This window comes from Rattus rattus, chromosome 10 (genome assembly GCF_011064425.1).
Source record: "Rattus rattus isolate New Zealand chromosome 10, Rrattus_CSIRO_v1, whole genome shotgun sequence".
Taxonomy (NCBI): domain Eukaryota; kingdom Metazoa; phylum Chordata; class Mammalia; order Rodentia; family Muridae; genus Rattus; species Rattus rattus.
This window is the reverse complement of record NC_046163.1, coordinates 53726716-53740796: the sequence shown is the minus strand read 5'-3', so window position 1 is coordinate 53740796 and position 14081 is coordinate 53726716. Positions and strand designations below refer to the sequence as shown.

Sequence of the window (14081 nt, the reverse complement as noted above, 5' to 3'; positions counted from 1 at the left end):
TCCTGTCTCATTACACTTAACTCTTACTTTCCACCAGACCTCAATATCCACGACTCAAGAGGCCGTAGGCACTTTGGGATGTAGTCCTGTTGTTCCAGTTCCTTTTACAGTCCTTGTGTAGACTTCTCTGGTTGCCTCTTGCCCTTTAGCCCCTTCAACGGATTGCCTGTCTTTTCTATTTGCCATCCTGTAAGGATAGTTTCACCCTGGTGCAGGAGGGAGGGAGGTCGCACATTCTTAAGCTTTTAGGTCTCTAAGGTTATCTGAGTTTTTCTAAAAAGATGGATTCTCATCTCTAAGAGTCAACCACATAGTTTCTGTGAAATATTCCACTGCAACTTGTAAAGAAATTGCAAAACAAAATTCTTTTGTTTCTTAGATCCAACCTAATGAATCAGAATTGGGGATCATACTCTCTCAGCCCTCTCAAAGATTTTTGGCTGCTTGAGTCCAAACAAAAAATCATTTCATTTTACTTTTGATATGTATTCCATTTGGCTAAAGTGGGATGCATCCCAGTCCTGGTTAGAGGCCAGAGCAATCTGTGTGTGATGTACACAGATATATGAAAACTGTCTTACTGTATGGCTTTACCAGGCACTGGGCCACACTGACAGAAGTAAAACCATGTGGGAAGAAGGTAGTGACACAGTTTCTGACACGATAATCAAGCTTTAAAGGAGTTCACACTTTCCCACCATAGGTGCCCAAAATATATTAATTTGAAAGTCACAAAACCACAGATAGGCTGATCTTTGAAAGTTAACTAACATATTGTTACATTTCTGAAAGCTCTTGATATATGGAGTTTAATTTAAATTGAGCCTCTTGCTCTTTAGGGAGGAGAGAGTAAGAATGCTAATTTTCAGTTTTATTATTGGCATATTATGTATGGTCAACTCTTATTCCTTTCTCTGCAGTGAACCTCTCATGGGGGGGCTCAGCCCAGAGAGGGGTTCTAACTCCAATGGGACTTCCTCCTGATGTGCTTAAATCATTGAATTTGTGGTTTCTCTGTGTTTCAGTCCAACAATGTTTAACTTGAAGCAAGAATTCAAAGAAGAATCTCAATTCTTTAACTGTGTCCGATACTTAAGTGGTGGTGGACTGCTGTCATTATCTGGTTTTCATTCCAACAACCCATAGGGTGAACACTCCCAAGCGAGATTTCCTTTAATCGCTTAATCCTAGAAATTTCAAGTCCACGTTTTTCTCATTATTTATCATCATCATCATCACCACCACCACCACCACCATCACCACCGCTAAAGTGATATTTTTCTTTTTGTATCATCCTTCAATCTGAATAATCTGTCTTTGACATGGCAGTTTTTATAAGCAAGCAAATATTCCCTTTTCTCAGCTCATGCTCAGGAAAAGCAAAGGTCTCAAACACAGTCATGTTTTCCGTAATCTCTTTGCTGCTGTCCACTCCCATTTCCCTTGGGCTTCTATCAGGATTGTACCTTTGAGCTTTGGGATTTGTTATCCTTAGCCTGGATTCCTCTGCCCTAGGCATCCATATAGTAGATTCAAGTGGTTTTTTTCCCCCCTTCATAACTCGAAGGTTACTTTACCAGCAACATGTGACTTTCTTCACTGTAATCATGATGATTTGAATACTTAGCTGCTTACGGTCTCTCTACCCTCAATGAAATAGAATGAAGATTTTTTTTTAACTGACATCTCCTTAGCTTTTAGGAAACAGCTACCATGCAAAGTTGAGTGAAAGCAAAGTTAGAATGGGTGTGTTAATCTCACACAAAGGAGGTATTACTACAAGGCAGAAGTAGTAAGGAAGGTTATTGAATTATTATAAACTGTTCATTCCTCCGAGTGGAGACAAATGGTAACCGACATAGATTAGAAGAAAGCCTTAGAGTGCACAAGGAGAGGTAGAGCTCCCCCCTCAGCACCTGCTTCCTCATTTTCCTATCAGCTATGTGCCACTAGCTCCCTTTCCTGAAGGCATCCCCACCTGTAACAGCCCATATTTAGTGTCCTGACTCTGAAAAACTCAAGTTAATCATTCAAATGTAAAGATCTGACTAGGATCCAAATAAGAGAGAGAACACATGCAGAGTGTCCATCTGGGTCTGGCTCATTTCACTCAGTATACATTTTTCCAATCCATTTATTTATTGAAAATTTTATAATCTCATTTCTCTATATTGTTAATTGTCATAGACCAAGATTTAAAATATGTTTCTTTGATTATATCTCATTCATGTTAGTTATAGACAATTGAGAAAATGGGCTTTACATTCTAAGTTACATCCAATTTCAAACTGTGGTGAGATCTTAACTTTTTTCCCTCCATCTTTATTAAATTGGGTATTTCTTATTTACATTTCAATTGTTATTACCTTTCCCAGTTTCCAGGCAAACATCCCCGTAGCCCCTCCCCCTCCCCTTCTATATGGGTGTAACCCTCCCCATCCTCCCTCCATTACCAATTATTAGAGAAATAAATTCTTTTTTTTGTAGATGTATATGAATGTGATATGTGTATGGGGATGTGGGTTTGTGTACTTGTGACCATACTTTCCAAAGACTAGGGGAAACTGTCAGGTGTCCTCCTCTGTCTCTCGTTACATTCATTATTCCACCAAGACAGGGTCTTTTAACTGAATCTGAGACATGGTTGTCTGGCAGTTAACAAGCCATAGACATTCCTCTTCACCTCCCATAGCATTGGGCTACAAGTATATGCAACAGCCATGGCCAGATTTTTACGTGGGTACTGAGATCTGATCCCATTGCTTGTACAAGTATGCTTACCCACTGAGCCATCTATCTAGTCCTAACAGTAAATTATTTAATTTAAAAATGCAATTATAAAAGCATAATCACACACAAATATACCACAAGGTTCCTTTAAATAGCTATTTTAGTATGCATAAAATGTGACTTTCTTCACATGCCATAAAAGAACCTTATACTCTGCTCTTCGAAAATATAGTAAGCCCACAGAGCAAAGCCCATTTGTAGTCATAAGACAGAAATGCATATTCATTTTATTCAAAAATCTGACTCCAAGTGCCTCCCCCCACCATGGAAATGTAACAGAGGAAGCTCAGAGGAAGCTATCGTGTTCAACCCTTGTTTGTCTGTCAAGATCTATTCTTTCTAAGTTATGTTTCAATCCACCTATATTTCAGTAATTATGCTCTATGATCTTAACTTTCTCTCCTCCTCTGAATAAAGAAGAATAGGAATCTCATACTGAATCCGAGAATCAGAAACTATGGAAACACCGTTTTAGCCCCAAACTAATGGCTGGCTTCAGTTCCAGAGATGTAAACACAGGAGCTATGAGACTTCAATCCACACTGTTGTGAGACAAATGGCTAAGGCCAGCGAACCTGTTCCCTGTTAGGGTTGGTCTTGTATCAGCACAATGCAGGTAACTGCAGGTGATGCCTATTAACAATTATAGTAACTGTATCATGTCTATGGCATCTTTTCATCTTTCACCATTTCTTATGGTGCTTATGAATTTCCTTTTCCTTCTTCTGTACTCTTCCATGAGCTTTTGAGAGAGTGGTATAAGTGACTTATCTGGGGCTGGTCCCATATTGGTTGCCTACTTTCTGCATCTTGGTCAGCCATGGGTGCATCCACCACTGTTTATCACAAAGAGAGTGGCTTTACTGATTCACATTGGTTGTTTTTCTCTACTTCGCATGACATCACCTGTGGGCTTACCGCACACTTCCTTTATTAAATTGAGACATGCCTCCGGTGTTCTTATATTCCCCAGGACTTTTATCATGTGGAGATGTTGGATTCTATCAAAGGCATCTTCTGTAACTAATGAGATGATCATGTGGTTTCTGTTTTTAAATTAGTTTTTGTGATGGATCATGTTACATATGTTGAAATATCCTGCATCTCAAAAATGAAACTGACTTGATCATGGTGGATGGTGGTTTTAGTATTTCCTTGAATTCAGTTTGGAGATATTTCGTTGAGAAAATTTACATCTATGCTTACCAAATTGATAGGCCTAAAATCTCTCTCTCTCTCTCTCTCTCTCTCTCATCTTTATCTAGTTTTTGGTATCAGAATAATACTGGCTTAATAAAAAGAATTTTGAAGTATCCCTTCTTTTTCTATTTTACAGAATAATATGAGGAATATTTGGTGATAGTTTTTCTTTGGAGATCTGGTATAATTCTCTACTGAATGTATCTGTACCCAGGCTTTGAAAAAGATACATTTCTAATAGAGAGTGCAAACCAGAGCAGTGAGAAAATTTAGTAGCTGAGATGACAAATGATGTACAAGAGATGGGCTTTTATGTTGCATTTTGTGGAGTTTTATGTAGATTCACATGTGGAGCTGCCTGCATATGCCTGTGTGACTGTGTATGCATGTGTGCCTGTGTATACATATATGCATGTTTGTATGCATGTATTTGTAAATGTGGACCTACCTGTGTGTGCATGTGTGCCTGTGTATGTATGCATGCCTGTGTGCCTGTGTATGCATGTGTGATGGTCATGGGTTGACAGCAGTCAGCTTTCTTTATCACTCTTTGTGCTATTGCTTGTGAGACAAAGTCACTGAGCCTAAAACTCACCTTTTCAATTATACTGGCTAGCCAATAACCCCCTGGGAGTGGTCTATTTCCGTCTCCTGTTGTAGTTCAGGTACAAACTACCACACCTGGGTTTTTCAGGAGTGCTGGGATCCACAATCAGATCTTCTGCAAGCCATCTACACATCTTCATGTGGACCCTTGCCAATTTTGTATAATACGAATATTGTCAATCATGTCTGTCTGTTACATGCAGTTTACATACAACTTGTTTCATCTCTAGTGTCATTAGCATCTTAAATCTCTAGTGGGTGGGTTTATAGTGTTGTAATGGGTTATAGGTTGCCTTGAGGCACATTGGAGTGCCTCTGTGCCTCGGTCACTGGCTCCAGCTGGTTCTAGTTGGTCTTGACTAGGGAGTTTCTGCTTTGCCTGCCAATGGATTTTATGGTGTGCTAATTAGGCATCTCTGGTGTAAGGCCTTCAGAATCTCATTCTCCTCACCCTGACCCTATCCTCTACTTCAACTCAGTGGCCCAGGATGCCCTAGAAACATCAGAGACTTGAGAAGGAAAAAATATTTAGTATACAGGAAGTAAAGGGAAACAGCTTCCAAAAATTATAGAAATGACATAAACAGCTGGCTACCTGGATAGTTCCCAATAGTCTATAAAATATTGGAGCACCATCTCTAGCCTTCTGCTGGGAATACCTGACAGATTGTGAAGGACTTGCTTACCCTGTATTGGTAGAGCATGGCAGTTAACTTTCCTGTATCCATTTGCCCTTTCTGGTTCTGTCATCAGATGATGTTAGGGAATTTTCTTTGCCCAGTGGCTAGCTTGCCATAAATGATGCCATCTTTGAATGAGAGGTCCTTTAGTATTCATCAACATCTTCTTCCATATCAAGTGGGGTGCTTCCAGGAGTTGTCTCAATGTCTAAAAGCTTTAAATTAATCAAAGTATCTTTAAATGCCATATTCTGTGGTCTCTGAGGTCTTTGAAGACCATCTATCTATTTATAGAGGATCTGAACAAGCCAAGTTTGCCTTTACCAGCTCCCTATTATCTGTTCAACCCACAATACATATTTCTATGATGATCTAGACTAGTAGTTTGTCACATGAGTTTGACTGTCTGATTATTGTGTATTTTTAACCATCCCTAATAGTTTGTAACTATTCTTAATCATCGCAAATGGTTTGTAATAGCAGCTTTCAAGAAGACTAGAACAAGAGAACTATGTTGCATATTTTAAAATTATATAAGTACAATTCCTCAAATAAGCATTGAAAACACACATAATGTGTATCAAAAATAATCTTAAATTTGTATCAATATATAATAACCTTTACCAACATATCAAAATAACCTTATTCTTATATCAATATACAAAATTCTGTACCAGTGTAACAAGATATAACCTCAATTTTGCATCAAAATACTAAGTTCTCTACCAATGTACAATTGTGGCTATAAAATGATTTTCAGTTTAAGAGAACGTTCAATAATCTACCCCCCTTTTTCTTACTTTTCCTATAATATTCCTATACAGTCCCCTCTTTCTTCTCTATCTTTTTTCCCTTTCTGAAGAAAGAAAGGGGGAAGTGCGAAAATGAAAGAAATCCCTGAGTCTAATTCCTAAATTTTGCTTTATCCCTGTTCAAGACTTTAACTATTTACAACCAGCTTCTGTTAAAAGATCACAAACATCCAACACCCATTGAAAGTCCAAAAATCAGCCACCCTACCTCTTGGGAATGAGGCATAGATTTCTTATAATTGCTTTCTGTTGATTCCTGACATCCTTTTTGGGGGCCTAAGAAAATTAGAAAAATGGTTAGTCTTCAGAATGATGGCTGCAGCATTTATTGTCTAGTATCTGTACACTGAGAAAGGACAGACTTAAATGAAGTCCTGATTGGAGCAGTCTGAAAGGCTGGAACAAGTGAGCTAGCTGTTTTGAAGTTGTCCTGGAAGCAAGTCTTTAGAGAAAAAAACAATGATATAATCTGAGGTAGGATTAGGCAGGAAGCTGGAAAAGTAAGACTTAGCATTTAAGCATCCCGAGGGTGAATCTTGTCATGGCTGTCCTTTTGGTTGATATTTTTTCCCCTGTGAACACGAAGCTTTCAAAGGTAATAAATATTTCTGTACTAATGTATGTATGGGATGTGAAATGGGTACATATCAGTTAAAGGTGATTATTTGCTCTCTGAGCAGAGGAAAGACCACTGTCTTTCTTTAGAAGTTAGTTTGATGTATATTCAAACCAAAATAAGTCTCCTGCTATGCCATTTGAAAAGATGGCATAATGAATCTTGAGGACCTTGTAGCCAACTAGAGATACTGTCTTATTTCTTATTAGGAGGCCTGCTTTACTTAGACTTATGAACTCCTCCCTTGTAAGCAGACACTGTGCTTCAAATAGTCAAAAGTGAATTTGACACTCTGCTTTGAGGAATGCTTTTTTCTTCTCTCATACAATACATCCTGACTTCAGCCTCATGCCCCTCCACTCCTTCCAGTTCCTACACACACACACGCACACACACACACACACACACACACACACACACACACACACACACACACACACACACACACACACACACACACACACACACACACACACACACACACACACACACACACACACACACACACACACACACACACACACACACACACACACACACACACACACACACGCACACGCACACGCACACACACACACACACACACACACACACACACACACACACACGCACACACACACACACACACACACACACACACGCACACACACCAAGATCCACTCCTCTTTTTTTCTTCAGAAAGGAGCATGTCTCCTAGAGATATCAACCAAACACGGCATAGCAAAATGCAATAAAACTAGGAACAAACCCTCATATCGAGGCTGGACAAGGCAACCCAGTAGAAGGAAAAGGGTCTCAAAATTAGAAAAAGAGACAGCAACGCCTCCCATTCCCACTGTGAGGAGTTCCACAAGGAAACCAAGCTAAACAATAACCATGTATATGGAGAGAACCTAGCACAAACCCATACAGGCTCCAAGACTGCCACTAAAGTCTCTGTGAGCCACTACGAATCCTACTTAGTTGATTCTGTGGCCATGTTATCCTGATGTTCTGCTTGGAGAAATATTCTTTAAGGATTTGATTACATAACTGAGTACGTTGTTTATACTCTGATAAAGGATTCCAGATATTTCTGTGATGCAATCCAGTGGCTGTTGTACCTGCGAAGACAAAGCAGAAATGGAAGTTCTCTAACATCAATGAATCTTGAGGCTCTTGAAAATGAAAGTGCTCCATGCAATCAGAAAGAATAACACTGTAGTGTCACAGTGGTCTATGGCCTGCAGGCCTACTAAAGATCTACAGACATTCTAGAGCTGGCTTGACATAATACAAGGACAAGATAAGGACACTCAGAAATGAGGAGGGGACTCTTCTAGAAAATTATACTCATGCCATGGTAAGATTTATACCTGAAACATGGCATCCAATAAACTTAATGACTAAAGCATTTAAATCAATGAAAGTGTAATATATGTATTACTAAGTTACATCATTAGTAACTTTCTAACTTGCACCTTGGCTCACTAGAGAAATGTATTCACACTGGCATTTTGGGCACTTTATCCATGCATGATCCTTCATTGCTTATTGCAATGATTAGAAGAGTTTTTACTGAAATGAGAACCCAAAGTGGAGGGTTCTTAATGTTAAATGCATAAACAAAAAGGTTCATATTTATTTGTGTTTTTCTTTTTCTAGGATCAGACATTGTTCAGTGGTTAATAAAGAACTTAACTATAGAAGATCCAGGTAAATAAATTATTTTCCCATTGCTAGACTTCTTTCCTTTGTGGTTTTGATGAATATGTTTTTCTCGAGGCAATTTAAAGTAATAATCCAGCAAATCTCATGATAATAAACAATGAAACTTTAACCGTATGGTTACCATTTACAAAGTCAACATACATTCAACTAACATTGAATATAGTTGTATAATTTTTTCACAGATATAAAAATCCATTTCATATTATTTAATTACAATTACTTGTGATTTTTAGAATAGATTTTATAGCTATATATCAATAAACAATTATACATGTAATCTATAGCAAATGATTATGACATATCTCTTTAGGATACTTTAAAATGAATCTCATTAATTTATCGCTTTTTCTTAGTGCTATATTGGAATGATATTTATAACCATTTATGTTTTATAATTCTGAATTTTGGTTTTCTGTGTGTGTGTGTGTGTGTGTGTGTGTGTGTGTGTGTGTGTGTGTGTGTATGTGTCTAATACTCTCACTGAAACTCTGAACTTATTTATTCTGGTAGATATGATCAGTTCTGAAACAAAGCTCTACATTCCTAAGTTTGAAACAAGTTTTACCAGCTTGTATTTTGTGTTTCCTGGAAGAAGTCCCTACACATGAGGCATTCAGTGACTTTTGAAAATAGGATGTGAAATCCTTTCAGGTGGGACCAACTGTTCATGCCTGAAATACAAATAACCCTGATTCTGAGGAGATGCTGACATCCAACAACTTTTAAGAAGCTGCAATTCCAGCCACAGGAGAAGGATGGTCATGGTGGAGGGCAGTGTGGCTGGTGCACAGACACGTACCACCCTCCATCTACTGCTTATGTCTTCTGTTCCCACTCTTCAGATTAAGAGATTACCACACTAGAACTATTTAAAGTTGATACTATGTGGAGATAAAAGATTATTGCCCTTTGTAATAGTTTAGTGAAACTATGCCATCTGAAAATGTAGCTTGAACTCTGTATATATCAATCTATACATGCCCATACTCATTTGATACATAAGCTTTGAATTCACTTCCATAGTAGGTGTTAAACAATGAATGATGAAGCTGTTGTATGGCACTGTGTTGTCATTAAGTGAGAGACGAAATTGCTTATGATGAAAGGAGGCCACACTTTTGTCAAGGTCATGATTTGGTTTTATGCCATTGGTGTTCCAGATTTGCATAACTATAGTAGTTCCAAAATGTACTACTTACTTATAACCAACAATACTAATCATATAGAGTATATAGATCAGAGTGTTAAATAAACTCAAAGGAATATTTTCAATAACAACTTTCTAAAATTCTGGCGTTAAATCTACCCTGTAGTCTATGCTGACTTGGAATTTACCATGCAGTAAAAGCTTTTCAGTTATATTACAAGAAGCAACAAAGGGTAGTTTTTAAATTGTGTGTTTGTTTCTTTGAATGAACAAGTTTACTCTATATGGAGTGTAAGCCTCTGTGTTAGGATTAAAGATGTAAATTGCCATGGCGATTGTCCTGCTTGTGTAACATTGCACACAAAATCTCTCTGGTAACCATTCTCTTAACTCTTCTCTTAAGCACTGTTAATGACAGAGTTGACATTAGGAAAGTCACTTTGATGGACCCATGTATGGAGCTGTTTAGAAGGGAGACTGTGTTGTTATTAAAATGTCTTTAAATATCCTGAACTGGTTTAAAAATGAGAATCTCATGGCTGGTTTCTGCCTGGCTGGTATTCTATCTGGTAGCATAATGTTGTTTGATACCCTTCCTAGAAAATCTGAAATCCTAAATTTCAGTAATTTGTTGAAATAAGGTTTTTGAAAAAAAATAGCTGAAAAAAGATAAGACCAATTGTGGACCAAATGACCTGGGTGGAGCAAATTTCGTGATCTTCAGAGTTTGTCCAAAACTGAGGAGTACGCATTGTTTGCATAGTAATATTCAACATTTTGTTAAGCAAAGCCTAAGTCTCTTTCATTTCCATTAAAACAACTTAGTATCATTAGACCCCAAGGCACACTGTACAGTTTCTTTAAAAGAAATAAAGCTTCATAATCTTTTACTTAGAATTTAAGATTATTCTTAGTTATATTAACACACACACACATATATGTATATATATACATATATATATATATATGTATACACACACACACATATTATGTACACATATACAATACAAACTTCCTTACTTTGGGTTTTATTACTGTGATGAAACTCTATCACCAGAAAGCAAATTGGGTTTTATAGCTATGAAGAGACACCATGATATTAAAGGGAAATAGTTAATTGGGGCTGGCTTATAGTTTCAGAAACTTAGTCCATCATCATCATGGCGGGACACATGCTGGCGTCCAGGCAAACATGGGCCTGGAGAAGGAGCTGAGAGTTCTACACCTTTATCCAAAGACGCAGAAGAAGACTGTGTGACTGGGCGTAGCTTGAGCATAGGAGACCTCAAAGCTTGCTTCCACAGTGACACACTTCCTGCAACAAGGCTACACTCTGTGTGGACCAAGCATTCAAACACATGAATCTCTCGGGACCACCTCTTCCAAACACCATACAAACTACCTTAACTACTCTTGTGTTGCTGTGAAGAGACACCCTAAACAGGACAACTTATAAAAAGATATTTATTTGGGAGCTCGTTTACAGTTTCAAGTTTGAGTCCATGACTATCATGGTAGGGAACATAGCAACAGGAGGCAGACATGGCGCTATAGCAGTACCCGAGAGCTTCGATCTTAGCTATAAATTGGAGGGAGAAAGAACATATTTACTGGAGCTAGCATGGGTTTTTAAATACCAAAGCTCACCCCCCAGTGACATAGCTTGTTTAAGAAGGCCACGCCTCCTAATCTTTACCAAAAAAATTCTATGACTTGGGGAATAATCATTCAAATCTATTAACCTATGGAACCTCATTAAAACCACCACAGAAACGTACAAGATTTGTCTAATGTGTTGGATTTCTTTGACCCTTCAGTCTAGTTGCATAATAGAGGAACTACATGAGAATATTATAAGATTGGTGTCTTTGTCAACTTATTCCCACTTTGGTTCATTTAACAAATATTTTAGAATTCTCACTGGGGGCTATGGGAAAACTTCTCCCCCCTTGAATGGGAGATTGATTCAAAGCATCCTACTTTCTTTTTTACTGGTTTGGCTTCACTCTCCCGTGATGCCCTTTAACCAAGCTATAATGAACCAAGCAGACGGTGGTGTTAGGTCCTGTCTCTTCTTATCCATCCACACACACTGTTGCTAGGTAACACAAGCCCAAGAATTCCCATACCTGTAGTGTCTATGGCACTCTTGCTGGCCTCTCCAGGACCTTTGTACTTTTATTCAATGTCCATTTGGGTCTCTTTGGCTGGTAGTGAGGAGGGGACAGAAATTAAAACAACTCAACGCAGAGCCCAGGCTGACTTTTCCACCTGTATCTTGTGTTCCCATTTAGTCTTAGAGTGAAGTCTTTGCTGTTGAATACGTGACATCTTCTGTTCAATGGCTTGTCTGCGAAAAGAGAACAAAACAAAAACCAAACAACATTAATAAAAACTGCTTATCTTAGCATCCCCTGAGATTTCCCATGTCGCTTACTGCTGTGTCTACTTGGTGGACCATTCATTGCTTCCTTATTGTTACCTCTTCCTATTAGCAGATGCCTTCCTATGGACTGACAACTGTACGGTAGCCAGGATCCGCGTGGGAGCATGGCAACAGACGGCCTGACACAAGAAATGTGGGCTGCGCTCCCTAAAATCTACCCCCATTTCCTTTTATATTTTATCCTCAATTGAAAGAAGTTACTCCCACTTTCTTACCATTTCAAAGTCCAGGGTTCTCTGAAGCTCCCCATCTAGGACAGCCCACATAGTTTCTCTTACATTACATTATATACACAGTTTCTCTTACATCTTCTGGGTCACCAGGTACCTTTTGAAAAGCAGAGCAGATTTTTCAATTTTCTCTTCTCTTAAATATAATACTTTTGCTTGTTTCTTAATTGCTTAAAACCATTCTTTAATGGTCATTAGGTTTTATTTTTGCTTTTGGGTTTGTTGTTGTTGTTTTGGGCTCTAAGATAAACTGTCGCAATCAGTTTCAGAGTAAGTACACATCTGTCTTAGCTGGTGATCTGCTAAATCCTTTGGTCACCTCCACTAGCCCGAGTTAGCATGACCGCTTTCTGCTCTGCTCTCTGAAACACTGTAGCCAGCTGAAAGGGCCATGCTATCGGACTTTCGGCATGGAAGAGCTTGCTCCGCTGCCAGCTAGGCAATGTTTCTCTTACCCTGCAGCCTGCTAGCCCTGCTTCCTCACTGTGTTCTCAAGCATGATGGGAATTCCTGCTCATGTTCCTTTCATTATTACCTCATTCATGACAGCAGACTACAGACACAGAAACCGACATCTGTGCCTCTTAAGCCCATCCCCACCCCCGTGGTAAATATTACAATGCATCTTGGTTATGTTTGCAAGATCTATTTCCCACAACCCGTTGCAAGCTTATGGCAGGAAACCAATGATTTCTTGACGTGGTCCTACTCATTTGTCATCTTTGCCTCCTCTCACTTAGGAAGCCACACTGACCAGAATGAAGAGTCTGAGCGACTAGGATCTAAAATGGGCTTCTCTTCTCTCTATCAGCAGCAGTAGCAAGGTGCCCTGAGGTGCTGTGTTCCTTTAGTGGTGCCTAACTGCTGCTCCTAGCTCTCCATCATCCCATACTTGTACTATTTGAGATTCTTGTCTTCCTCGTGAGGCCTGTGACATAGAAGATGTCCCTGGACTTTGCACACGGGAAGCGATGATTCATGTCCTAGCTGATCAGTGGTCTGAGTGAGTTAATGCCTCTAACTGGCCTCTTATGTTAGCAATGCCTTAGCACTGTGCTTTGTGAAGGTTCCACGAATCAGTGTAGAAGCTGGCCAGAATCTTGATTTTGTTTTTAAATCTTACTCGTTCTGTTTAACTTTCTACAAAGACATTTGTCTGAATTGATTTTATTTTTTGTGCTGTTTGATACTTGTCTTCAAACATAACCAGTGGCATGGAATCTTCAGTTCCCATTCGTCGCTTTTCTTTCCTTCTTTCTTTCTCTTTCTCTCTCTCTTTCTTTCCTTCTTTCTTTCTTTCTTTCTTTCTTTCTTTCTTTCTTTCTTTCTTTCTTTCTTTCTTTCTTTCTTTCTTTCTCTCTTTCTTGCCATGAACTTCAGGCATATTGAGTGGTCACCACGCCATCTATTTGTTGATTATGTAGACTAAGTTTCTCTTTTATTTTATTTTACAGGTGTTGCTCCTGACTCTTTATTTGAACAGATATCATGGTGGAAGGCATACCCTTTCTCCGATGGTTAAATTAAAGTGTTAGAATTGATTAGTTTTCAACAATCAGCTGATCTTGTTAACAGTGGGAGTTGACTTGAGTATTAACAAATATATTTTCAACTGTGATTCAGACTTTGTTCACCTAAATAAAACAGGAAAGAGTAGAATTCAGAAACACTAAGCTCTTCGACTAACTAAACCTGGTACTTTTATTCAAATCTTGAAATAAAGACCGGAAATAATATTAGGTGTAAATATCAAATTGGCCAAAGTAATAAATTAATTCAAAATAGGCACAGAACATATCAGCACAGCTCCATGGCTCGGTGGATAAAGACTGTTGCTGATGACA

The 14081-nt window shown here is 38.6% G+C and overlaps 1 protein-coding gene across 4 annotated transcripts in view; it reads left to right on the top strand.

Moving 5' to 3' along the window:
* Rgs7 (regulator of G protein signaling 7) overlaps positions 1-14081 on the top strand; it is a 190295-nt gene that overhangs the window by 59505 nt on the left and 116709 nt on the right. For 3 of the 4 annotated variants that reach the window (XM_032915675.1, XM_032915674.1, XM_032915673.1), the window contains exon 2: positions 8349-8399. The exons of the other annotated variant lie outside the window; for it this stretch is intronic. In XM_032915675.1, coding sequence (XP_032771566.1) covers positions 8349-8399 — 51 coding nt within the window. The remainder of the gene's footprint in view (positions 1-8348; positions 8400-14081) is intronic. 4 annotated transcript variants of the gene reach the window in all.